The sequence below is a fragment of the Stenella coeruleoalba genome (genome assembly GCF_951394435.1).
Source record: "Stenella coeruleoalba genome assembly, chromosome: 15".
NCBI classification, from domain to species: Eukaryota; Metazoa; Chordata; class Mammalia; order Artiodactyla; family Delphinidae; genus Stenella; species Stenella coeruleoalba.
The window spans coordinates 52,954,191-52,980,881 of NC_137161.1; the positions used below are offsets into that span (position 1 = coordinate 52,954,191).

A 26,691-nucleotide genomic window follows, 5' to 3' on the forward strand; every position below is an offset into this window, starting at 1 on the left:
TTAAGCTGTACGGAGAGCAGAAGGATGCTGTTACATCCTGGCATGACGTCCTTGCCAGCTGACGTCCTTGCCACCCCTTGAAGCGGGTGTTGGTAGGTGTTAGAGTTGTGACCGACACTCTGGCACCAAACTCAGGTTTCTCCTTTATACCAGGGTTTCTCAGCCTCGGTGCTGTTGACATTTGGGTCCTGGGTCATTCTCTGGCAGAGACTGTCCTGTGCTCTGTGGGATGTTGAGCAGCCTCCCTGGCCCCTGCCTACCAGGTGTCAGGAATGTCCCTTGCTGCAATTGTGACAGCTGAAGATGTCTCCAGACACAGGTGTCCCTTCAGCTGCAAGCATTGTGCCATCAGAGGCCTGGCCATCCTCCCTTTTTTTTTAGCCGTTTTCCCCAGATTTGCCTATTTAAAGATTATAACAGTAATGTATGCTTATAGTAAAATGTTCTGATTACACAGAATCTGTCAAGCAGAATGTTCCCAGTTCAGTCTCCTTTTCCAGAAGTGACCACTTCTGACCATGTGGGGTGTATTTTCTAGACTTTCTCCTGTATGCATTTGTTTTTTACAAAAATGCAGTCATACTTTACAAATATTATTTTGTAGCTTGTTTTTTTTAAAACAACTTATCGAGACATAATTTGCATACTATACAACTCACCCTTTTATTTATTTTTTTGTTTCTGTTTTAATAAATTTATTTATTTTGTTTATTTATTTTTGGCTGTGTTTGGTCTTCGTTGCTGCACGCGGGCTTTCTCTAGTTGTGGTGAGCGGGGGCCACTCTTCGTTGCAGTGAGCGGGCTTCTCATTGCGGTGGCTCCTCTTGTTGCTTTGGGCGCACAGGCTTCAGTAGTTGTGGGACGTGGGCTCAGTAGTTGTGGCTCACAAGCTCTAGAGCACAGGCTCAGTAGTTGTGGCGCATGGGCTTAGCTGCTCCGTGGCATGTGGGATCTTCCCGGACCAGGACTCAAACCCGTGTCCCCTGCATTGGCAGGTGGATTCTTAACCGCCGCACCACCAGGGAAGTCCCCAGCTCACCCTTTTAAAGTGTATAATTCGGTGGTATTTACTATATTCATAGAGTTGTATAGCCGTCACTACTGCCTTACCTCCAGAACTTTTTTGTCATCCCCAAGAGAAACCCTCTACCCACTAGCAATCACTCCTCATTCCTCCCCCAGCCCCTGGCCACTGCCCATCCACTTTCTGTCTCTTTGGATTTGTCTGTTCTGGATATTTCTCATAAACAGAATCAGACACTATGTGACCTTTGGTGCTGGCTTCTTTCACTCAGCATCATGTCTTCAAGGCTTGTCCAGGTTGTAGTATGTATCGGTGCTTTATTCCTTTTTATGGCTGAATAACATTCCACTGGATGGATGGGATCATATTTTGTTTAGCCCTTCATCAGCTGATGGACATGTGGGTTGTCTCCGCCTTTTGGCCATCATGAATGTTGCTGCTGTGAACATTTGTGTGCAAGTCTTTGTGTGGATGTATGTTTTCATTCCTCTTGGGTGCAGTTTGCTTTTTAATTGAATTTAAATTAATTTAATTGTAAGACTTTTTTAGAGTAGTTTAAGGTTCACAGCAAAATTAAGAGGAAGGTATAGAGGTTTCCCATATGCCCCCTGCCCCACACATGCGTCATTTTCTTTTCTTACTGCACCATGATGTGGAGTCTTTCCAGGTCAACACCTACAGATCTCCTCGTGACGCGTGGGGCTTCTTTGCAGTTTTCCCACTAGCTCCTCATGGGCTTCCATTTATTTCAGTCAAAGCCACGTCCCCTCCTCCCCCACCCCTTGCCTTTCCCCTATTTCCCAGTGTCCATCTGACCTAGGCCTTGCAAAGACCCTCGTCCACGGCTCCTCTGTGACAGCAGAGCCTGAGGGGAGCCTGGGCGGGACTCCTGCTGCCGTCAGCTGCTGCTCTCTCTCCTCACCTGGCTGCCTTTTTCCCTAAGAAAGCCTCACTCCCTGCATTAAAAATAAGTGTCTCCTGGGACTTCCCTGGTGGTCCAGTGGTTAAGACTCCAAGCTTCCACTGCAGGGGCGCGGGTTCGATCCCTGATCAGGGAACTAAGATCCCACATGCTGCCTGGCGTGGCCAAAAACTAAAAAGCGTCTCCCTCAGACTCTCTGGGAGGGTGGAAGTCTCTGTCCTCTCCCCGCATGCTTGGCTCTGGGGCGTGACTCATGTGCCAAGCTCTGGGGAGCAGGAGTCTGGGAGGAGGTGGTCCTTGCTCCCTAGGTCCCTGTACTCCCAGGGTTTCCCCCCCACCCCTAGGCCCTGGTGTCTGGGGAGAGCGGGGGTCATGGTGCCCTGTCGTCTCCACCTCTGTCCCTGGCTCAGCACCGCGTCTTCTGTTGGGTTTGCAAGTCTGTTGGACAAATGTCACATGTAGTGTGCTGCCCTGTGGTCTGGGCACTGAATGTTCGTGGGAGGCGCCGGGAAGGCTGCTGCGGCAGAGCCTTCAAAGTGGTGTCTGTGTCAGGACTTCTTTGGTTACAAGTGACAGAAACACCTCAGTCTGACTTAAGAAAAGAAAATCAGGAACTAATTGGCATAGATTCTGAAAAGGCTGGGTGTCTGCAGGGGCCCGTGTCATCAGGAAGGGTATGCTCCTGCTGAGCTGGCCTCGCTCTCTGCTGGCGCCCTGCAGACCAGTGAGAGGTGCGGTCCCCGCCTGCGTCCCAGAGTGCTCAGGTAGACATACCATCCTCTGGCCAGGCCACACAGTACCAGGCTAGGAGAGAAGTTGTTCCCACATTTCCTCAGGGAAAGTCGGGGTGCTGCCACCTGAAAAGTGGGACAACAGTCATTTGCACCTTTGCAGTAGGGTTTGGACAGGGCTGGACAGGAGGCCCCAGGTGGGTCAGGCTTGATAAGAGCAGAGTCTCCAGGACAGAAGTACCAGCGGCATGCAGGAAGCAGTGATGGCCTTTCCCAGGAGCTGGGAGGACACAGGTGGGCGAGGCCTGGAGGCAACCCTGGCTCTGTCACTCTGTCTATGAAGCATCCAGCAAGTTATGCCACCTCTGCGAACCTTGCTTTCCCATCTGTCAGCTGGAAATAGAAACAGTCCCTCCCTCGCAGGTGGCCGCAGGGGTCCATGAAGTCGGGGTGCAGGGTGCTTACTTAGCCAGGCTGTCCATCGTGAACCCGACGGCCAGCGGGGCAGGAGCCCCCGTCACACCTCCCCAGACCAGTGTCTTTTATTCCACCCGTCAGCTGGTGCTGAGGCAGCACTCAGTGTGCAAGAGAGAAAGAAAATGCAAATCACTGGCAGCTCCTCAGAGCAACCAAGTCGCCACGTCAGCGCTGACGACTATATTTCAGCAACAGGCCGGAAGCGCGGGGGTGGCAGGGCCCGCACTGCTCCCCGTCCAGCTCTGTCACCTGAATAGCTCCCCTCCTGGGCCTGATTACAGCCTGGGAAGGGCAGCACCTGCGCATCACACCCACCTCAGCTTCGTCATCGTCGTCATCGTCATCATCGTCATCGTCGTCACCGGGGTAACTGCGGGATGGTCGTTGGCAAGATGGCTCCCTGTTCCCTGGCTCGGTGTAGGGAGGGCAGAAGCAGGCGTGTGGGAGGCCCCTGGCCCCGGGATAGCTGTAGAGGATGTGTGACTCCTGTCTCGGGCGGTCACCCCCCCACCCCGTGGGGCACCCCCGAGCAAGGCAGGAGCGGGGAAAGCGGGTCCCTCCCTCTCCCAGGTCCAAGTTTTGGTGGTGCAGCCCTTCTACCCTGAGGCTGTGGGTCCTGGGTAGGCCTGGACACCTCTCCGCGTGTGGATCCGTGCGCACACGTTCCTACCAAGCCCCGTGCCCTGGAGTCCCTACCCAACGTGGTCCTCCTGGGCCAATTCCCTCCCCGGCTCCCGCTGCCTGGACACAAGCAGCTCCAGGGGCTGGTGCTCACCGCGTGCTCTCTCGGCCGCCTGCTCGGAACTTTTGCGTTAGGACCGGGACCTGATGCTCAGGTTGTAGAGCCAGACCCGAACCTGGCAGTGCTGAGTATGCCCTGTCCCAGCACTGGCCCCGGCCCGGCCCTGCCCGCCCACTGATGGCCAGGGACCCGCTGGGCACCCTTCCCGTGGTGGGTGTGTTTGGCTGAGCGCCTCTGCCCTGCAGGCTCTGTGTGACCTCCCCACGGTCCCCACTGGGGAGCAGCCGTGGAAGCTGCACCTGAGTGGACACGTGGGGAGGAACGTGGCCTGCAGCCAGAGGGCAGCGGGGATCCCCGGAGGACTTAAGCAGGAGGAGAAGGAAAAGTGAGAGGAGGTTTCTCCGTGAGCTCGGACAAGCCACGTGGTCTCTCCTTCACGTTGGTTCCGTCTTTGTTGGGGCCGAGCTGGGTGCCTTTCTTCACAAGGTTAGACGCGGGATCTCCGTGGGACCCGGCACTCCCGTGCCTAGGGGTCCACCCAGCAGAGTCCAGCAGAGGCAGCCCCGCTCAACACAGCCGAAGGGGGGCCTGGTGTCTGAGCAGGTGAATGGGTGACAGTGAGGTCTGGCCAGGCGGGGAGTGCTACTCAGCCTTAAGGGGGAGGCGCCTGCAGCGTGATGATTCTGCCTGAGAGACACCAGACACAAAAGACAGACACTGTGTGCATCCATTTCTGTGAATGTCCAGGGGTCGGCCCATCTACAGACGCAGCAGCATGGAGGTTCCAGGGCTGGGCTGGGCTGGGCGGCCCGCTGAGGGCTGGCGAGGACGTTCCAGGAAAGATGGTGCTGATGGTCGCGTGACCGTACGGATGTACTTAATGACACTGAGTTACACTTAGAACACAAATGTGCCCTTTTAATCTGCTTTACCACAAAGAAGAAAAGGGCGCCTGTCTGGCCTCAGCTCTGTCACCTCAACGCCTCCTACTCATCCCACCCACTCCCTCCAGCTCAGTCTGACTGTTGTCACCTCCTTTCTCTGCAGCTGAACTTTGACCTGGACCGGGGCACGTTTCCAGTGGTCATCCAGGCTGTGGTGGATGAGGGGGACGGTGAGTGGCCCTTCCCTTCGGTCTCCCTTCCAGGCGTGCACACTTGGGAAGAGGCCCTCCTCACCCCAGTCAGCCAGGTCCGGGGATCTCAGTCCAGAAACAGCGGACGACGTCGGCTCAGCCTGCTGGGCGGGCTTGGGGCCGAGGGGCTCGGGCGCCGAGCGCTCTGTCTCCTGCTGCTGGTGCCGTCCCTGCGCCCCTGTGGCAGAGCCTGGCTCTCGCGGCGCTGACAGTGGCAAGACAGGCCTCCAGTGCTGGTGTCCACCCCGCAGTGGAACAATGAAGGCTGCCAGTGCCACGCTGACCCCTCGCCGCCTGCCTCTTCCTGCCAGTCCTGCTGGCCTCTCCTTGCCCCTGCTGTGGGCTGTGGGGTCCCGGGCGAGGGTGCAGACACCGGAGCCCTGCCCGGCCTAGGCTTGTCCCCATGCCGAGTGAGACGGGAGCAGAGCCAACCGTGGGCAGCCGGCAGTGGCTGCTTTGGGGCCGGGTGAGGTGCGCGGGTCGGAGGGAGCTGCAGGCAGAGGAGGGCGAGGCAAGGACAAGACCTCAGTGGGTCCTCAGAGGACCAGGCCCTGCCTGCAGGCTGAGAGCTGGGGACGTGCCAGCTGGAAAGAGGAGGCCTGAGGCAGGGGGCCAGGGGTGGTAGAGGCCGGCTCTGACCACTCTCCTCTCTCCCGGGCAGGTGTGGAAGTGACCGGCCACGCCCACGTGCTCTTGGCCGCCTTTGAGAAGGTAAGTGCCATCTTGCTCCTGATCGTGCAGCCGACTCCTCATTTGTCATCGCATCCTGCACGCAGTAGGTGCCCAGTAAATGCTGGTGGGGTGGACGAGGGTCTGCCACCTGCCTAGTACGGTCCTAGACGTGACATACATACTCTCCTGGGGTCCCCGAGTTGGGGGTGCCCCGCATATAAAGAGACCATTTACATGGAAGGATTCATTTACTACTACCTTTTTAGCATTATGTGTATTTGAACTTAGGTGTTTGCCCTTTTTTCCACCAGACCTGAGTCCCCAGGCCCCTGACTGTCCATGCTTTGTGGCCGTGTTTATGGTGTGTGGTGGGGGTGTTGGCTGGTGGTGAGGACAGTCAGCCCCACCACTTACTCTGCATTAGGGTGTCTCGGGTTCTAGGGATGGTCCTCTCACCGGGGTCCAGACAGTTCCATGCGTCCGTCCATGCAGCGAGCGAGGGCCAAGCTGTGTTGGGACAGGGTCCCTGGTCACCGAGAGTCCTGCCAGCGTAGTGGGGTGTGTCCCCTATTTGAAAAGGCTACGGCTGATCCCCACCTTGTAGTGTTCCTTGACGTTGGTCGGCACTGTGCAGTTGTGTTTTTAGCACCGGCCTGTGGCCCAGATGGACGAGGAGCAAGGACCTCACGAGGAAACCAGTCTCAGACCGCTTGTTCTGGACGTCCTTCCAAGCCCTGGCTTCCTCAGCCCAGGGTGTACCTGTAGCCCTGAAAGCCTTAAGTGCAGAGCCCATCTCCTCCGTGTGATCTGGGTCTTTCCAGATGCCCCAGGGGGTCCGTGGAGCTGGGCCTGAGGCCCCTCTGGCAACGTTGGGTCTGTGCTCTCCCTGGCCTCCTGGGGCCGTGGTGGAGGTGGCCCTCTCCATCTCTGGGCTCACCAGCTGTGCTCCCCAGGCCGGCCTTGTCGGAGGAGATGGTGACTATTTACCATCTGTGTGCTCTGGCAGGGCGATGGGCCGTCACTGGCAGACACTCCATTTGGTGCTTCCAGTGTAGAGTCCAGTGAGAAACTACCTTATTTTTGGAGTGCAGCATGCTAGAAACTTCTGTCAGAACCCATCAGCCTTACAGAAAGTGCCAGGTGCTGGTCTCAGTGGACTCAGAAGGGGTATTTGGTGAGCGAGAGTTCAGATCTGGTACCGTGCTTAACTGTGTGGACTCGGAGCCGTGTGCCTCCCCAGGTACCACCAGACGCATTTGCTCTATCTTGTTCTCACGGCTCTCAGAGCTTTGGGCCTTCCTGGTACGTAAGGCAGTGACATCCTTGTGCTGTCTTCGCGATTCGACCAAGCCCTTTGAGGGCTGGAGCCGTCTGTCTTGGTTCTTGTCATCCAGGTGCTGCTTCTTGCAGCTGGGGAGGTGCCTATCCATTGTCAGAACTTGGCTGATGGTGGTGAACTTGAGTGTTCTTGAGAACGACCCAGGGAGAGTTGGGTTTTGTAGGTCAGGGTGGGACCCAGGAGGCGATATTTTTAGAAGATTTTCTGGGTAGTTTCGAAGCCAGGTCAGAGGACCACAGTTGGAGGATCCCTGGCCTGTCTCTCGAGTCTTTGTGTGGCCCCTTCTTTTTTCAGCCGTAGATGTGGGTTGACCGAGGACGGGCCTTCCGCATGGCCGAGTTAACCTCTCTGTCCTTCTTCCCTGCAGCACGTCGACGGCAGCTTCTCTGTGAAGCCTTTAAAGCAGAAGCAAATCGTAAGTCCATCAGAGGAAATACCGTGAGCCCTTTTGATTTAAAAGACAGGCGCACACATGTGACCCAGTGGTCTCTGTGGATTATTCTCCCCGGGCCACCATGGCCGCTGTGGAAGTAGCTGGTGACACCACTACTGTGGGCCCTGGGCTCTGGGAGTCAGGGTCGGGGTCACTGGGTGTGTCCGCGTGTCCTGCATACCCACCACGTACCTGCATTGACCATCGTAGCCAAACCTTGTCCAGCTTGAACCGAGTGAGTGTTCAGTAAACACTTGCCGAGTGAATGAATGGACAGATGGAGGAAGAAGGGAAGGAAGGGAGGGAGGGATGGAGGAAGGGAGGGAGGAAAGAAGGGAGAAACACTGCAGCCTCCCCTCCTCTTCACAAATTGCTGAAATCACCTCTGTGTTGGGCAAAGACTTAGATTGACTTAATCCATATTTGAGAGAAGGATGGAATATCTTGGAACCAATGGGAGCTATAGACCAGTACAGCCTTTCTTTGGGGTCCGTAATTCCATGGTCTAACACCAGGAAGAATTAGCCCTGGTGGCCTCCGACTTAGGTACGTTCTGTGAGGATTTAGCGGACAGGGTCCCCTGAAATGAGCCTGGAGACTGATTTAACAGCGGCCGTGGTGGGGTCTGTCTTCAAAGCTGTGATTATCAGATTATCCTGTGTGTAGCTGCTCAGGTGTGTCAGCCACAACCCAGGAGTGGTGTTGCTGAGTTTTTTAAAAGAGGGGTTGAGAGAACTCTGGCAGGTGCAACACCTGGAGGGGGCAGGAGGGCAGGAGACCCCAGTGATGGTCTGGGCACTTGTTTCAGGAGAGCTGACCGGCAGGGCCGTGGCTCTCAGGAGGAGTATCTGACCCCTAAACTGTGGTCAGCTCGAGGCCTTACTCTGGTCACTCTTGTGGGGCTGGTGTTTTCCTCTGGGGTTGGGCACAGTAAGGTGGGCAGAAGATGTGGTCGCCAGGTCCGGGTAGAGCTTGGCTCCACGCCCTCCGGGGCAGGCAGAACCTGGGCCCAGCCCAGTGTCCTTGATACCAGTCGGCTGGGCAGGTGACGGTTCTCCCTGCCTGTCTTCAGTAGTGCCCGCTCCCTGGGGGTGGGGCTAGACAGAATCGCCAACCACACCTGCCCCCAGGACCCGAGCCCGGCACCTGGGAGGGGTTGTCGGGAAAGGTGGGTGCAGAGGAGCCACTGAGTTGGGAGCAAGTGCCCAGACACCTCTCTGCTCTCCAGGTGGACCGGGTCAGCTATCTGCTGCAGGAGATCTACGGCATTGAGAACAAGAACAACCAGGAGACGAAGGTGCGTGCTTGTGGCACCACCGGGCCAGGCTGGCCGTGCTCCCCTGTGCTCCTCCCAGCTGCTCGGAGGCAGGCCTGTGGGTGACCTGCTTGGGGCCCCTGTCCTGGCCAGGGCCCTGCAGGTTGGTGGCAGATGAGCCAGTTCCCTGCTGAGCCTTCCCCTGGAGACCCCAGGCCCCCAGACTCCATCATTTTTCCTTAATTTCTAGAGTTAGCAGAGTCTGTGGGACATTGTCCTTTTTCCAGCAAATTCACTGGCTTGTTACCATCACTGGGCAGCTGGCCATCAGGGCAGCATGGGGATGCCGGACCCCCTCCTGCTGCCCCCTTCCCCGGTGCAGCCTTGGCCTTTCCCTTCATCAGCAGTTGAGCCCGCGCTGCACCCGTGGGCCGGCTCGCCTTCCAGTGCCTGTGACAGGAGCCTGGTGGTCCACAGAGCCAAGGTCTGGCACAGCCAGGGAATTAGTCCATGCCTTTGTCATTGTCTTAAGACACAAATGAAACTGCTGCCTTTTTAAAAAAAACCTCTGGGGTCTCAGGCCAGCTTCCATGGTGGCTGGAACTGGCTGGATGCCAAGTGCTCTCTGCCCAGGTCATGTTTCTGCATCAGAGGTCATCTGACTTCTCATAGAGGGCCTGGTAGTTAATGTTGTCGACCTCTATGGCGTCTGTCACTTCTGCTCATCTGTCTAGCACTGCCGGGATCATGCAGAAGCAGCCACAGACATACAGAAACACAGGGGCAAGGCTGTATTCTGGTAACACTTGGTTTCAGAAGCAGGCAGCAGGCTGGACTTGGCTGATCCCTGTTTAGGCTGTTGCTACCTCTTGATCCAGAAGCTAATTTTGTTTTCCAGAAGGTGCCATTACTTAAGGAAAACACTTCAACAAGTTAGACTTGCCTGATTTATTTTTGGGGGGCCGCACTGCGCAGCTTGTGGGATCTTAGTTCCCTGACCAGGAATGGAGCTCAGACCCCAGCAGAGAAAGCACAGAGTCCTAACCATTGGACTGCCTGGGAACTCCGTTGCCATGTTTTTGTTGTTGCTGTTTTAAGCAAGTAAATGGGCAGCCTTGGCAGACGCGAGTCTTCCCACATTTCCTCTTTGGTTCTGGGGAGTAGGAGACCCAAGATCTCTCGATTTGGGGAGGTGTCTTGGGCTAGGGGGGCGTCCTGCTCTTTGGTGATCTTCCTCTGCCCCTGGGGCTTCCCTTTGCCACCGCAGCCCCCAGGGGAAGTGGGAACAGGAAGGCCCCTGGAATCTGGCCTCGGGAGCCACTGACCCTGGGACCCTCGGTGTACCCACAGCCCTCAGACGAGGAGAACAGCGACAACAGCAACGAGTGTGTGGTGTGCCTGTCAGACCTACGGGACACGCTGATCCTGCCCTGCCGCCACCTGTGCCTCTGCAACTCGTGCGCCGACACGCTGCGCTACCAGGCCAGCAACTGCCCCATCTGCCGGCTGCGTGAGTGGGATGGGCGGGCAGGGAGACGGGCACGGTGGCAGACGTGGGCAGGGACATCCGTGGCGATGGGGTGGTGCCGTCTGCCTCCAGGGAAGTCAGATGCAGGGCAAGTATCCAGGAGGGGCTGCAGGGCAGTGTGTGGGGTGAGCTGCACAGAAGTGATCAGCAAGTCAGATCTTTATTTCAAAAGAGTATGTGGGAAATATTTTGATAAAAAATTATAATAAAATGAAAAGTGTGGTGGGTGTAAATGATCAAGGAGTTAAATTTGGTTTCCTTGAGCATCTGGACTTTCTCAGTCAAAAGTTGTCACGTTGGGGGAATTCCCTGGAGGTCCAGTGATTAGGACTCTGCGCTTTCACTGCTGAGGGCCCAGGTTCGATCCCTGGTCAGGTAACTGAGATCCCACAAGTGGCGCACACGGCGTTAAAAAAAAGAAAGTTGTCATGTTGGGCCTAATTCTGAACAAAATATTCATCCTCCAATAGAGAGTAAACATTCTCAGGTTGTAGGTCCTGCTGGTGGGTCAGCAGTCCTGGGCCCGGTTCCTGCTGGTCCTGGCAGGGACTGGGTGTGAGCGTCAAGAGCACCCTCCTATGGGAGCTGCAGGACATTTTCTCTGAGGAGATAAATGACAGCTTTTTTTTTTTTAGCATAGACAAAGACTGTCAGATTTACTGTCACTTTCAGAAATAATGTATTGGTCGATTTAAAACTCCAAGTGTGAAAATATCTCTTTATTGCTACATTTACTTCCTAGGTTCATGACTGTTCATTATAAAACTCTCTTTTGTTGAGTAGTCTATGGCTACGTTAAAATTATGCTTCACAGCAATTAATCAATATACATGGCCTTGGGAAACCCTGGGGGAGAAAAAGAAAGTGTGTTTTAAAAATAATAAAGCTTAGGGAGTTCCCTGGTGGCCTAGTGGTTAGGATTCCCGGCTTTCACTGCCGTGGCCCAGGTTCAGTCACTAGTTGGGGAACCAAGATCCCGAAAGCTGCACACCGAGGCAGAAAAAGACAAAAGAACAAAGCTTAGGTTTATCATTTTTTTAATGCAAATTGATCTTTGTAATGAAGTGTTCTTTGCCCTGTGTTTAGCATACTCAAAAACCTAACTTAGATTCAGTGAGTCTCTGTTGGTAACATGTTATTTTACTTTGTTTCTCAGTTTGATTTACTTTAGTTGTCTTTAGTGAATTGCATTCCAGGTTAAAGGTATTCCGTTGTTAGTATATACAGTAAGAGGAGATAAAGGGAGGGCATTTTGAAGGCATTTGTTCTAATTAAATCATATTTTCATTTTCAATAATAAGTTAATACTCTTTAATATCTCATGGACTCTTACTTCACAACCAACTTACTTTCACAAAGCAAACTCTTTATGCATTTGAAAACTAGAATATAATTGTGGTTATCTATTTCATCAGCTATATTTGACTGAGTAAAATTCCTTGTATCTGAGAATTACTGTCTTCAGGAAATCATTCTTACTATTTGATTCCAAGAAGGTGTCTTGCTTCCTTTGAGCTTCTGGCTTACTACCGGGAGGAATCTATTCATGTTGTTTCTGTTCTTTTTTTTTTTTCCCTTTAACCTTATTTTTAAATTTTTTATTTCTTCTAGTTTTATTAAGATATAATTGACATACAGATCTGTATAAGTTTAAGATGTATAGCATAATGATTTTTTTTTTTTTTTTTTTTTTTTTTTTTTTTTGCGGTACGCGGGCCTCTCACTGTTGTGGTCTCTCCCGTTGCGGAGCAACAGGCTCCAAACGCGCAGGCTCAGTGGCCATGGCTCACGGGCGCAGCCGCTCCGCGGCATGTGGGATCCTCCCGGACGGGGGCACAAACCCGTGTCCCCTGCATCGGCAGGCGGACTCTCAACCACTGCGCCACCAGGGAAGCCCAGCATAATGATTTGAGTTACATACATCACAAAATGAATATCACAATAAGTTTAGTGAACATCCATCATCTGATATAAAGAAATAGAAATTAAAGAAATTAAAAAAAATTTGTGTGTGTGTGATGAGAACTCTTAGGGTTTTCTCCCTTAACAACTTTTATGTATAACACACAGCAATGTTAATTATAGTTATCATGTTGTACGTTACATCCCTAATACTTATTTATCTTGTAACTTGAAGTTTGTACCTTTTGATGGCCTTCATCTAATTCCCCCTCCCCCTTCCCACCTCTGGTGACCACAAATCTGATCTCTCTTTCTATGTGTGTGTGTTTGTTTTGAAGTGTAACTGACCTACAACACTGTGTTAGTTCCTGTTATACAACATAATAATTATTTTCTGTACATTTCAAAATGATCATTACAGTAAGTCTAGTTATCGTCTGTTACCATACAAAGGTATTGCATAGCTACTGACTATATTTCCCCACATTGTACATTTCATACCCATGACATTTATTTTGCAGGTGGAAGTTTGTACCTCTTCATCTCCCTCACCTATTTCTTCCTCTCCCCACCCACTCTCATCTGGTAGCCAGATGTTTGTTCTCTGTATCTATAACTCTTGTTTCTGTTTTATGTTTGTTCATTTATTTTGTTTTTTAGATTCCACATGTACGTGAAATCATACAGTATTTGTCTTTATCTGACTTACTTCATTTAGCATAATACCTTCTAGGTCCATCCATTCTTTTTTGATGGTGTATATACATATACAATAGTCCATTGTATATACACCACATCTTTATTATCCATTTGTCTATTCATGGGCACTTTGGTTGATTCCATATCTTAGCTATTGTAAATAATGCTGTAGAGAACATAGGGGGTACATCTATCTTTTTTTTAAAAATAAATTTATTTATTTATTTTTGTATGTGTTGGGTCTTCGTTGCTGCGCGCGGGCTTTTCTCTAGTTGCGGCGAACGGGGACTGCTCTTCATTGTCGTGCTTGGGCTTCTCATTGCGGTGGCTTCTCTTGTTGCGGAGCACGGGCTCTAGGCGTGCGGGCTTCAGTAGTTGTGGCTCACAGGTTCTAGAGTGCAGGCTCAGTAGTTGTGGCGCACGGGCTTAGTTGCTCCGCAGCATGTGGGATCTTCCCGGACCAGGGCTCGAACCCATGTCGCCTGCATCGGCAGACAAATTCTTAACCACTTGCCACCAGGGAAGCCCCTCTGCCCATTTTTTAATTGGGTTGTTTGTTTTGTTGTTGAGTTGTATGAGTTCTTTGAATATTTTGGATTTTAACCCTTTATCAGATATATTGTTTGCAAATATCTTCTCCCATTCAGTAGGTGGACTTTTCATTTTGTTGATAGTTTCTTTTGCTGTGCAAAAGGTTTTTAGTGTGATATAGTCTCATTTGTTTATTTTTGCTTTTGTTTCCCTTGCCTGAGGAGACATACCCCTCAAAATTTTACTGAGACTGATGTCAAAAAAAAATACTGCCTTCAACTCAGAAACGTGGCTTGTCCTGGGATTGCTGCGGGGTGGGTGGGTGGTCAGTGTCCCCGAAACTTGGAGGGTCTCAGTGGTGCTGCCCCTTGCCTCACATGACCCTGTCCTTCCGCCACAGCTTTCCGGGCCCTTCTGCAGATCCGGGCAGTGAGGAAGAAGCCAGGAGCCCTGTCCCCCATCTCCTTCAGCCCCGTTTTGGCCCAGAGCATGGACCACGATGAACATTCTGTAAGTGCCTCTTCCTTCCTGCATTGGAGGGTGTGGGGGTGGAGACAGGAGGGGCCTGGAGGAAGCCCCTGCCTACTGTGCAGGGCCCGCCTTCATGTTAGGACAGTGCCTGGCTCCTGGTGGGGCTGGTCAGGTGGGATCCAGTAGGTCAGGAAGCCCTGGAGGTGTGGCCAGGAGGAGGCTGCCCAGGCTCTGCCCTCAGGGTGGTGCCAGGCCAGGACCCAGACTATCTGGCCAGCACCCCTGCCTGCCAGCTCTCTGGGCCTCTGGCTCACCTGCCTTGTCCCGACGGGCAGCTGTGAAGATGCGTGGGTGGTCCAGGCTGGGCCCAGTGAGCTCTGGCTGCCGGATGGCGTTGCTTTTGCCAATAGCAAGAGCCTAAGATGCAGGTGACCCTTCACTGAGTCTGAAGGGTCGTGGTGTCATCACCTCTGCTCCACCAAGGTGACCTTGAGAGAGAGGTGGGCAGAGACAGAGATGGGGAGGGAGAGACACAGAAATGCAGAGACATGGAGAGACAGATACAGAGAGAGAGAGAGAGAGAGAGACAGATGGGGATGAGGTTCAGAAGGGAGATGCTGAGAGATGGGCAGACAGGGAGACACAGAAAGAGATGTGGAGAGACACACAGACAGGGTGGGGTTTAGGGGGTCGCTGAGGTGGGCAGGTGGGGGCAGAAGGACCAAGGACGGACAGGGGTAGGCCCGGCTCCCGGCTCCTGGGTCCCAGCTGACTTTGAGCATTGTCAGCCAGTGAACCTATTTTCTGGGCTCTCAATTGAGGTGGTTTGGATCCAGTGATTCTTAGAGGCCCTGCCAGCTCTCTAAAAAGGAAAAAGAGGGCTTCCCTGGTGGTGCAGTGGTTAAGAATCCGCCTGCCAATGCAGGGGACATGGGTTCAAGCCCTGGTCTGGGAAGATCCCACATGCTGCGGAGCAACTAAGCCCGTGCGCCACAACTACTGAGCCTGCACTCTAGAGCCCGCGAGCCACAATTCCTAAAGCCCGGGCGCCTAGAGCCCATGCTCTGCAACAAGAGAAGCCACCGCCATGAGAAGCCCACGCACCACAACGAAGAGCCCCCGCTCACCACAACTAGAGAAAGCCCACACACAGCAACAAAGACCCAACGCAGCCAAAAACAAATAAATAAATTTATTTTAAAAAAAATTAAAAAGGAAAAGGAAAAAGAGCCAAAGCCCTCTGGATTGGCATACCCACAGAGGGCGCCTGCCCCAGGCCAGCAGGTGTGATGTGTTCAGCCCAGCATTTCTGAAAATTGGGCCAATGTTTAAAAGTCTAGGAATTTTCCTTAAGACTCAGATTTCTGGCTTCTCTTTCAAAATCTGAAGGTGTGGTCTTGCTGCTGGATCAGGAGCAAGGCTGCCCCTCAGGTTGGGGTGCCCATCACCCCACTTCTCCCGGGCCAGCCACACTGTTTAGCCTGTGGGGCCCATAGGCATCAGGGCTTCCAGCTCTGAAACCAGGCCCTCAGCCATTTAACAGTGGACTTGTTTTCAGAACAGCGAGTACTTTCTCCAGCACCATGTTTTTGGTGGAGAGAAAAACAGTACTAAGTTGTTCCTGACCCCGAGAAAGGAGCTTTGCTCTTCCACGGAGGGTGGGCTCAGGTGGTGGGTTTTTATTGTCGCCTCTCTGGGTTTCTGCCCTGGCATCTGAGGGTCAGGCAGGATCCTCCCATGTTTATCCTTCTTGTCCTGAGAGCCGAAGTGCCTCCCACAGTGCAGGGCAGCCTGGGGCTTGGATGGTAAGCTCGCACTCCAGAGGGCCACCGCCTTCCTCTCTGGAGGTTACAGTCCCAATTAAGTGGCCCTTGTTCTCTGCCACATTCCCTGCACGAGCAATTTCCACGTAGTACTAGAGTCCAGATTGGGCATTTCCTCCAGTGAGTCTGTTAAGATCGCTGCAGAGTGGGGGTCATCGGGGGCTTTAGCCCCACCTTTAGGAGCTAGACTTGGTGATGAGTCAATGAGGCTGTGCTGGGACCTCCAGGTCCCTTCCCTGTGCCCAGCCAGGCCCGCTTGTGGGGAGCGCTTGGCCACTGTCAACACCTGCCCTGGCCAGGACCTGCTGCTCAAGGTGACCCAGACCATGAGTGGCCGCTGCGGACGGGGATGGGCTCTTCCAGAGCTGCAAGGATGTGCAGGCGCAGCTAACCCAGGCCCAAGGCAGAACCCATGCTCGGCCAGGTCCCCACGATTTACATGCACGTAGAGTTTGCGAAGCGCTGGCTCATGGCACACCTGGAGACCAGCAGACCAGGGAGACCCCAGCCAGCCAGCTCCAGCGCCGCATGGGGGGTGGCAGCGGTAAAATCTATGATTTTTATCTTGACAGTGTCCCTTTAAAAAATCAAAGTCGCACCCTGCCTCACTGGCCAGCAAGAAACCTAAAAGGGAAACAGTAAGTGTGTTTGGCCCTGTGGCTACGTCTTTGCCCTGTGCCCTGATTATTGTACCAGTGACAAGAATGGGAAGTCACTTTCACCCCAGGCTAACGTGTTCTGTTCATTTAATCTGTCAAATCCACTCTCCCCAGTCCCGGCGTCCCTGCCCAGGAAGGGAGTTTTGTGGAACAAGCAAAGCTCAAGGTCTGTCGGCAGAAAGCCCCGGGCGCCCCTTCTCGCCAGCTCTGCTTCTGCCCGTGGTCTCCTGATGCCCTGTTTCCCTTTTTTTTCTTGCTGGCAGTGGAATGACGGAGGCGGAACTAAGGCTGCCGCTCTTGTTGCAAACGTCCCTCGTGCTTGCTCACCCTGCATCCCTGCTCTGCAGGCCAACACTTGTATTTCTCACGTTTTTTCTGCATCTCAGGGAGCAGACAGCATGTGGCGGCTGGGCCGGGCCTCTGCCTGGGGCCTCCGCTGAGCCCCGGGCCCCTTTGGAAAATGGTAGAGGGTTGGGGTCACTGAGGGTCAGCCTAGACAGAGAGGTTTTCTCCCTGTTTCGAGGGGCAAGGGGGTGGCTTGGGACAAATGCAGACACCGTGGTCCCAGGGAACCCAGGAGGTGCTTGCTGAGGACAGAGAGCACCACCTGGCTCCTCTGCCTCCCCCTGGTCCCTAGGGTCACTCTGTCACCTCCCTGAAGGGCAGCTCCCTTCCTTCTCACAGGTCAGCCGGGCAGGCAGGAGTCCCATGTAGAGCGTTGCCCTTCACCTTGTTCACGAGAGTGAGGGCAGGCGGCTGCCCAACCCCCCGGCTTGGGAGGCCTAACATCTCCCTTTGCCTTTAACCCTAAAGCAAGACTCAGCCTATTGATTGGATCTACTCCCAGAGAGGGTGAGACTGGTCCTGAGGAGGTGCCTGTTAGGCTCCCCGGAGCCCATATCAGCCCTGCAGTTGCTTGTCCGGCCCAAGGAGGATCTCTAGGCTGGGCCCCCGTGTCGGGCAGGTCCTCCTGGCCTAGGCCACACACTCCCACCGGCTTCTCCCGCCTCTGCCATGGCTTTGCTCCCCTCCTGCCCCTGCCCCTGCCCCCTCCTCTCACTAACACCTCTCTCACTCTCTGCGCCCACCAGGCAGGAGCAGAAAGCCAGGTAGGGGCTGGCCAAGGCCCTCTCTTCCTCCATCCTGGGCACCGAGTGGGCCACTTGGGTGTCCGATGCTGCTCTGGAGTTCTTGGCGCCCCTCTGAGGGAGGGGGATATGAGTCTCTGGAAGGTGGAGTGGACAGGAGATGGTCAGAGAGCAGGTTCTGGGGAGCAGACCATCCCTGGGGCGCCAGGCCGGCGTCTGGGGCTCTGTGGCCATGGGCAGTGGGCAGGGTGCCTGGCCGGCCCGTCCCTCACCTGCTCCTGTCCCTGCAGAGCTCCGACAGCATCCCGCCTGGCTACGAGCCCATCTCCCTGCTCGAGGCGCTCAACGGCCTTCGGGCTGCCTCCCCAGCCATTCCCTCGGCCCCCCTTTATGAAGAGATCACCTATTCAGGCGTCTCAGACGGCCTGTCCCAAGCGAGTTGTCCACTTGCTGGGATCGATCGGATCATGGAAAGCAGCCTCCAGAAGGGCAAGCTGAGGAGCAAATCCCCCGACAGGTGAGACCACCGCCGGCAGCCCCCTGGGGAAGGTGTGCGGGACCCTCCAGGTGCACCTCATCCACCTTGTTTGTGCCCCACGAGCCAGCCCTGGCCTTGCTTGGCGATTACAGGATCATCATCACTGATGTAAGGGACTTTCGAGGGCCACATGCCCAGGGGCTGGGCAAGGGTCAGTCCTGGTCCTTTGGACACTTGGAGGTGCCAGCGAGCAGCCCTGCTGTGTTTAGTCTTTGCTCAGACGTGTGTTGGTTTTCTAGAAAAGTATAAAGAAGGCACAGGTTCTATAAAACTCCCACAGCCCGTGCGCCTTATACGTGTGACAAAACAACTCCAAAGATACAGCAGGACACATGGGTCTCTCCTGCTGTTGCTCAGCCCTCCCCCTAAGCCTATACCATCGCGGTTCCCCTCTCCCCCGCAAACAGTGCCGTGTGCAGGCTGCAGGTGGAGGGCCACCTACTCCCCAGGCCTAGCGCACGTTTGCTGGCCCAGCTGGGGAGTTGGCTTGGGTGGGGTTGGCGTTGCTCATCCTCTGTCCTCCGCCCACTCTGTCCCCAGCACCCTGCGGTCCCCATCGTCCCCCATCCATGAAGAGGATGACTCGGAGGCCCCGCCCCCGCCGAGCGGGGCAGGGGTGGCGCTGAGCAGCTCCCCAGAGGTGAGGCCCCTGCCCGCCCTCCTCAGGCATGCCATTGCCATTTGTCCTTCCATCCCCACGCTCCACCACTCCCTCGCGCTCGCTCGTTGACCTTGGCTGCTGTGACTTCCCCCAGCCTCCGTTTCCTCATCTGTCGGGTGGGTGCTGTTGGGTGGAGTCCAGCGAGGGCCGTAGGAGGAGCTGTGTGTGACACACCCAAAGGCGCCGCCTGTCCTGGACCCGACTCACCCTGTGTCCTCCCCGGCCACCTGCAGCCTGGTGCCCAGCTGTCAGCACCAGGGTCCAGGCATGTTTTTCCTTTGTTTCCTAGAGCTTCATAACGGAGGAGGTTGACGAGACTTCATCACTAAAGCAAGGTGAGCCCTCTCCTCCCTGAGGCCCTGGTGATCCCTGCCCGGCAGGAAGCGGGGCCTCCAAGTCTCTTCCGGAGGTTCCTCCAAGCTGTGTTAGTTGCCCTCCTGGGACCACACACTTTGGTTCCTACATGGTCTCATGGAGGACAGCCCTGGGCCGCTCCTGGTTTTCCCTCCTTATCCGTCCATTTAGTGGTAGCAGCCCTTTTTCTTCCCGCCTGGATCATTCTGCCCATGGTCGGTGCTCCATGCTCCTGGGCTTGGGCTGTGCCCCTCCCTCCAGGGCAGGGTCCCACCGGGGTCTCTGGGCCTTGCCCAGGCCTGGGGTAGCCGATGGCCGGTGGGTGCGCAGCTCAGCCAGGCCCCTCCCCGGCGTGTTCCCTGTGTAAGGGGCCTGGTGTCCCTCCTGAGCAGAGGTTTAGCACTTGGCAGCCCCCTGGGGTCCAGTCCCAGCCGCCGCTGCCGGCACTGGCTGTGAGTGGGGAGGTGACAGGAGGTGGGAAGACGCTGTTCCTCTGCAGGCCTGGTCTTTCCTCCCCGCATCAGACAGATGAGGAGACTGAGGCTCAGGGTTGGTGTCGGGGGAGGCCCAAGGCCCTTTAGTTGAGAATGACAGAGCCAGGGGGTAGCCAAAGTGTGGTCAAGGCCCCCAGAGCAACCTGCAGCCACCCTGGCACTGTGACCCCCTCCCTGCTGGGTGGCCCCTGGCCAGTGCTGCGCTGGGTGACCCATGTCTGCCTGCAGGCCGCTGGGCAGGGCCTTGGGCCTGGGAATGGTGCCAGGGTTAAGGTGTCCCCCAGGAGCATGGTGTTGTCACTTCCCACCCGGCGTGCAGGGCCAGGTCCCTCTGCCTCTCAGGCCTAAGCTTCCCTACCTTCCATGGCTGTGGCTCCTTCCCGCCTGCACATAGCATGTGCCAGGATTGGGGGCCCTCCGGAGGCCCTGTCACAGGATCCAGGTCCCTCTTCTGCCTGAGGGGATGCCCCCACAAGCACAGTGCAGGTCCCGGGCTGAGAACTGATGTGTGAGAGAGAGGACACCCCCCTGTTCCCCGACATGTGAGCTCCCTGCTGCGGGCCTGGGGGTCAGAGGGCTGAGCACCCACCTGCCTGTCCAGGAAGATAGGAGACAGTCAGATCTATTACCATTCCATGTTGTCTTTTAAATGTGGGTATGTGATGTTTTTATAATAAAAACAAAATAAAGCCCCACGCTGGTGGGTAGGAGAAAAGGAAAGAGAAAGAAAATAGACGTCTACCTCTGGGTCCTGGGAGAGCAGAGGGGGAGTCAAGGGTGGGGTCTGGGCCCCAGGGTGGGGTCTGGGGTCCCAGACTCCTGCCTGCCGGTCCCGAACCTGCCCCTTCCTCTGCAGGGAGCCGAGTGCCGTCTATCGAGAACGTCCTGCAGGACGGCAGCCCCGAGCCCTGCAGCCGAGGCCAGCCCAGCGCAGCTGCAGACATCTACCTGCCAGGTAACAGCACTCGGCCGGTGGCGCTGGGAGCCTGCCAGGCCTGGGGGAAGCCCACTTCCCCATCCCTGGCTCTGAGCGCACGCTCCTTCCATTGACCCCCAAAGCACGGCCAGGCCCGGATTACACAGTCACCCTGCAGCCCCTGGTTCTTTGGGGCAGAGCCTGTGCCTGAGGCTCCTTTTCATCCCGGAGCCAGCTCAGCCTCAGGAAGGCAGAAAAGGCTTCTTGTTTAAGTCCAGGCGGGCAAATCTGGTCCCACTGCCACTGCTGTCTTCCTTCATCCCTGGGCTGTGCTGGGTGCCCCAGCAGCCGGGCCTCTGCCCAGGCAGCTGAAGACGGAAACCTCCCCGCTGGCTGCAGGCCTGGCGAGGGCCAACAGGCTCCACCACTGGCCTGGGGCTCACAGTCTCCCTGGGCCCGGGTGAAGCAGCACATCCAAGCCAGGGCAAGGGACACAGGCTGGGGCACTAGGTGCCAGCGAGGCCCAAGGGCAGCAGGAAGGGGTCTTGCGTCTCCTCGCACCCCTTCCCAGGCCCCCACCTAGGGCCCTGTGGCCTTAGCTCTGCTCGCTGCTCCTCTGGGTCAAGATCCTCAGGTTCAAGTCCTGGGCTCCAAAGACGGGACGGGAGTAGGGGTCTCTCAGACGCTTGTGCCCAGGCCTGCTGGGACACCACCTGAGGTTTCCGGAATCAAGATAAAAAACCACGTTGCCCTCAGAGCCTGGCTGCTTCCTCGTGGCTGGGAAGCCCCTTCTCCTCGCCCCTACCTGTCTCGGGAGCCACCACTGCCTGGTCCCCTGGCCTGGGCATTGGGGGAACTGTGATGTGCTTTGGTCTGGAAGGGCCTCTTGTTCCTGGGCTTCTGGACGAGCAGCGGCCTGTGCAGACAGAGGGTGTGGTTAGAGGACAGTGGGTCCCCAGGTGTGAGGAAGGAGGGCACTAGTTGGTTCGTTGACACACACGGGCCTACCCAAAGGAACCCCTGGGTGAAAGCTGTGTCTGGGACCTTAGATTAACACAGGATTCCAGAGGACTTAGTATATCATGAGGATGAAAACCTGGTCGGGGGCTGAGGGGCGGTCAGGAGAGGGACTCAGCTTCCTAGAGCCCTGAGTGAGTCCTGACCCTGCAGGCAGCCCCTGGGTGTGGGTGAGGGCACCCTGAGTGCACGCAGCCTCTGCAGTGCCACCCCTCACTTCCCACACCTCGAGTGCCCCACGGAGTGTCCAGGAGCTCAGGACAGGCCACAGCCGGCTGGCCCAGCCCACGGGTGAGAGCAGGACCTCTGGCTCTCTGGATCCCCCAGTGCATGTCTCGGGCCTTCTTTAGGTCCACACTGGGGGTGGAGGCAGTCGGCTTTGGAGGTGGTAGAGGAGAGGCCACAGAGGCCAAAAAGCTGGCTGTGGGGCCTGACTGGACAGCAGGGTGGGGCTGGTTCTCGATGCCAGAGCAGAGAGGAGGCTGCACGTGGGTGTCCTGTACCCCCTCCTCACAAGCATGGCTGCTTGTACCTGGGGGGCAGGCAGGGGTCCTCGTGGACACACACACCTCTGAGTCGTCCATTCCCACGCCTCTTCCTCTGTTTTCTCCGGGCTTTTTTGCTTAGCAGAGACCCTACACATCTTCCACATCAGTGTGTGTGTTTAAGAATGCACACACGCAGGGATCTCGATTCTTTTTAACAGCACCGCGTTCTCTGGCTGGCTGGAGCGTGATTCAGTGAATCTTAGTGTATCCCGTAGATAGGAAGAAAGGAGATGGGGGCAAATCCATAAAATGGAGAAATCCTAGATGTCCGGCATCCCAGCAGCCCTGCGGGGTGGGGGCCCTTCCTGGGCTCCACTGCGCCCAGCCTCCAGCCCTGCCCCAGCTACCTGCATCCTTCCCTGGGCTGGGTTCCTCTTCATTAGCACTGGGCCCAGAGCTGTTTCTCAGGTAGCGTTTTCAGCACGTGTCTCTTTTGTGTCAGCACATCGGTTTGTGTGGCATTTATTTCCATCATATCCCACCCCCACCCTGGCACCTTGTCCTAAAGCCAGTGCCTCTGCCCTGGAACGTGCCGGTCCCTCTGAGCGCTTTGCTAACCGAGCTTCCGTCTCTCTCCTCCTCTGCGCAGCCCTGGGGCCCGGCTCCTGCTCCGGTGGTTTAGAGAAGTAAGCTGGTACGTGACGCCTTCGCACGCGGGGCGGGGGCTCTGCGGGCGGCCTTGGCAGGGTGCTGGAGAGAGGGCCCCAGCCACCCTCCCTCTCCTGCTCCCGCTGGGGGTTCCTTCCCATTTTCCGGGCTCCTTCCACAGCCGTGTCTTCTCCGGGGCCCTGGATTCAGAATCCAGAGCGCTCCAAACACCAAAGCAGAGGTGCCCCTGAGAGGTGGTCGTGCGGGGTCTGATGCTGGCTTTTGGAACCAGAGGATTTCCCATCTGGACCAGGCAGCCCAGTCAGGCTCTTGCAGCCTTGAGGGTCCTGGGATCAGTGACTCAGCCCTAGCTGAGACCCTCCCATCGCTGACAACTAGCCTGTTCCCCCACCCACCTCTGGAACCTTCCGGAACACCAACATGCCCTGATGTCAGTCTGTGAGGCGGCTGCGTGAAGTGGTCTCCCCACCTAACAGGGAGGTGCCCTCTCCCTGGGCGACCCAAACAGACGTTTTACAGAAGACAGTTCTGCGAGCACCACTGGGAAGGGACGCTCTGGGGCCCCTGCCCCTCCCTCAGGTGACAGCAGCCTCACCAGCAAGTCTGGAGATAGAGAACCTGGCTCCTTCGGTGGCCCAGGGTTTCCAGACGAGTGTGGGTGGGGTCGCACCGCGTGCTGTGTCGGCCTTGTGGGACGCAGCCCTCCTCCCGGTCAGCCGTCTTGGACCCAGGCTGCGGGGTCCATCCACCCACTGCCTTCCCCCACAGTCCTTTCTCATCTTCCTTGATGATTCCTTGTGATGAATCTTACTCTCTGCTGAAATAGGACCTGACACCTTTATTCTCATCCGTGGGAGATGTTGAGTGTTGCCACTTAGGTAAACTTCCGGAAGTAGGAAACGGGTCAGACCCGGCTGCTAGGAATTGTATTTGTCCTGTGTGCTGTGTGGCAGAGCTGGCTTCCCACGTGAAGCCACGGCTCCTAAGAAAACTGTCCCTCACCGAGTCCCCGAAGTCTGTCGCAGGGGGCTTCTGGGTTTGCCATTGAATCCACCCCGGGTCTCCTTGTGCGGATGGGCACGGCCCTGAGAGGTGTGCAGCTCCCCCTGCACCAGCGCCTGGGGGTGGCCTGAGCTAGGGACGGAGCCCCTCACGGCATCCTGGAGGCGCCATGTGGGGATGGTGGGAACAGCCTCCAAGGAGGGCAGGCAGGGGCTCCTGGGGCCGCTCTAGGCACCCCTCCACCGGGGGTGACCGAGTTCCAGCCAAATTCAGTGGCCTGTCGGAGCCCAGGAAGCACGGAGCAGGCACAGGCGGGGCACCTGGGAGCTGGCAGCCAAGGTGCCCCATTGCCTTCTGTTCCAGGGCGGGGGCTGGAGTCACCGGGCCCTCTGTGTGCTCTGCCGCAGACACACAGCGGGGCAGCTGGTGGGGACCCAGAGCCTGGTGGGCGAAGGGAGCAGTGAGGCGGGGCAGCTCAGCCGAACGTGACCCTCCTCCCTGTTTCCTGCCTGCAGGATGGTCCACCTCCATGGAGACGCCCCGCAGCCTCCACACCGCCGGGCCCCCCCGGCCTCCACTTGGTGGCCCCAGTCCTGACCCTGGGGCTGCTGAGCTGACCCCACTCTGAGAGCGTGGCCAGGCTGGCAGCATGGAGCCCTCAGCTCCCCAGACTTGGCCGAGGGGCTGCCCGGACTCCAGCGTGACCCCTGGCCTCTCCAGTCTGCACGCCCTGTGTGGTCACTGGCTCCGAGGGGCCATGTGACCCTTGATTGAAGAGCACAGTTGACCTTCCTCTCTGACAACCCCCTTTTTCTACGGTCGATGTATTTATAAATGGTACAGGATGAAGGATGGCGGCCTTCTGTCCTGGGCGCTGAGCTCTGGGGTTCCTCCCAGTCGTCCTATGGGCTGATCACCCAGGTGCAGCCTGGATGGGCCTCACCCAGCCCCCAAGTCTGTAGGGGGCCCGTCAATGCCCGAGAACTCAACAGAGTGCAGTCTTCACAGGAAACGTCACGGGGGCCTTGTGGGAGGAAAGGAAGTGGGGTCCGAGTGTCAGTCAATGAAGGAAACAGTGCCTGTCCCCTCCCCATGTGCGTGTACCCTTCCCCCCTACGCAGCCCTGTGGGACCACCTCCCACAGTTTGCCCCCCGCCCCCCCTCCCCGGGCGGCTAGGCAGTCAGGCCAGGTCTGGGTCTGGCCATTAACAGCGGTTGTGTCCAGGGGCCCTTCTCTGAGCCCCACACCTTCTCGGAGGCAGCCTAGCCCATGTCATCAGACCCTCCGGGTGGGGGGCTCCACTTGGCCGGTGGCGCTGCTGCCCACCCGCCCCGGGAGGGCCTGAGTGGCTTCTCCGCTCCCTCTTCACCATGTAGATGCCACTTAGCGTTTCTCTTTGATTTGTTCTGTCTGGGACTCCTGTGGTGGAACCTGCCAGGGGATGAGGGTCCCATCTGAGGTGACCTCGTCTTTTTTTAAAGATAAACTTTCTGGGTAACAGAAAGGCAGAGGGGACGCTTGGCCTTGGTGCCCCCGGGTGAGAGCTTCCCCAGCAGGATCTTGAGTCCAGTGGGTGGGTCTGCAGCTCCCGGGTGCAGACACTTACTTTCCTTGCAAGCGGGAGAGCGTCCCGCTTCCTGAGGAGCTGCCCTGGGAAGGACGGTTCTGGGGCGGCCGGCTGCACAGCCTGAGGCTCTGTTGAGTGGGGCAGTCGGGTGTGGATGACTCCTTTTCCCTCCGGTTGAGCCTGTGAACAGAGGCCACGCTTGGGGCAGCCTGCCCTGGCCCCTTGGCTCCCTGCCTCCCCTCCCCTCCTACCCACCATGTGTTCATGGGTGCACGCATGCCGATGCACACACACACACACGCACACACACACAGGCAGGGCGGCCGTGTCCCTCTCCTCAGCCCTCTCCTCTCACGGCCAGCACCCCGGCCTCTCGCCATCGATATTGTGCCAGTAACTCTGAAGGACAGGGTGCAGACTGGCCTGTCTTGTACTTGCGTGTGCTACCATTTGATGTACTCTGATTGGCTGGTTTTTGTTCGTTTTTACTGTCTATTTATAGTAATAAAATCATGCAGCAATATCCCACCCGCTCCTTCCTCCGTGCACAGCACCTTAGGACTGAGGCTGTTTCTTGGGAGGCAGGACAGCTGAGTAGCTGGTGGCAGCTCTGACGCCCTCACAGCAGTGCAGGTGCCAACTTGTGGCTGCAGCCTCTGTTCCCTCATGTATAAGATGTCCGCGAACTACAACTTCCAGGAGGGCGTGAGGACTGCTGTTATTACTCTTTTGGTCATATCGTGCTGATTGTTGGGTTGGAGCAAAGGAGGGACCCTTGGGACTTGGCTCTGCCTCCTGAGCAGGTGGCAGAGCCCAAAGCCTCCAAGTGTGCAGGTTGCTTCAGCGAGTTGATTCATCCCACCGCCGTGAACTGAGTGCCTGCTCTGCCAGAAGTCAAAATGGGCAAGGCCCCTGGAGCCTGTGTTCTAGTCAGTGAGACACCACGCAAGTAATCCAAGTTTTCCCAGGTCTGGTTACTGTTAGGAAGAGAGTCAGCGGGTCACGAGATGGAGTTGATTTAACCTGTGGCTGGGGAGGGCTTCTCTGAGGAGATATTTCAGCTGAGCCTTGAATGCTGCCAAGGAGCTCTCCGCAGAAGCGCACCCCAGGCAGGCGGCCCAGCAAGTGCAAAGGCCCAGAGGCAGGAGTGGACCAAGTGTGTCCAGCAAGTGGCTGAAGCATCAGAGTTGGGGGTGTGGGGTGCAGACACCTTGTGGGGTAGTTTTAGCCAGAGGCTTCTAAGCAAGGGAGCAACTTTCTCCAGCTGTCATGTGGGGAATGGATTGGAGGGGCAGGTTTGGCTGCCAGGATGCTGGAGCCCAGCCAGGGCCCTCTGCTTGGTCTGCGCTCCCCTGCCCAGCGAGCAGCCTCCCCGTAGGGAAAGGCTGGGGCTCCAGAACACCCACTGCAGCACTGCCTGAACCACCACCCACCAGCAGGGCCCTGGCTCCTCTGTGGACACAGTTCCAAGTAGCCTCCTCTGGTCCCCTCTGACTCAGGCAGCCTGTCCCTGCCCCAAGGAAGGCTTGCCACCCTCAGTTGTGCCTGGGTCT

At 56.5% G+C, this 26,691-nt stretch overlaps 1 protein-coding gene across 4 annotated transcripts in view; it reads left to right on the forward strand.

The window, feature by feature from the left end:
* MGRN1 (mahogunin ring finger 1) overlaps positions 1-24,316 on the forward strand; it is a 56,430-nt gene extending 32,114 nt beyond the window's left edge. For 2 of the 4 annotated variants that reach the window (XM_079943677.1, XM_079943674.1), the window contains 12 exons: positions 4,944-5,010; positions 5,693-5,742; positions 7,410-7,457; positions 8,704-8,772; positions 10,081-10,240; positions 13,791-13,900; positions 16,257-16,322; positions 17,722-17,948; positions 18,510-18,609; positions 18,920-18,965; positions 20,335-20,433; positions 24,086-24,316. In XM_079943677.1, the coding sequence (XP_079799803.1) occupies positions 4,944-5,010; positions 5,693-5,742; positions 7,410-7,457; positions 8,704-8,772; positions 10,081-10,240; positions 13,791-13,900; positions 16,257-16,322; positions 17,722-17,948; positions 18,510-18,609; positions 18,920-18,965; positions 20,335-20,433; positions 24,086-24,198 (1,155 nt within the window). In that variant the 3' untranslated portion in view covers positions 24,199-24,316. Of the gene's footprint in view, positions 1-4,943; positions 5,011-5,692; positions 5,743-7,409; positions 7,458-8,703; positions 8,773-10,080; positions 10,241-13,790; positions 13,901-16,256; positions 16,323-17,721; positions 17,949-18,509; positions 18,610-18,919; positions 18,966-20,334; positions 20,434-22,548; positions 22,594-24,085 lie in introns of all 4 variants that reach the window. The other 2 variants (XM_079943676.1, XM_079943675.1) reach the window with 2 other exon arrangements.
* The last annotated feature ends 2,375 nt before the right edge of the window (positions 24,317-26,691 follow it).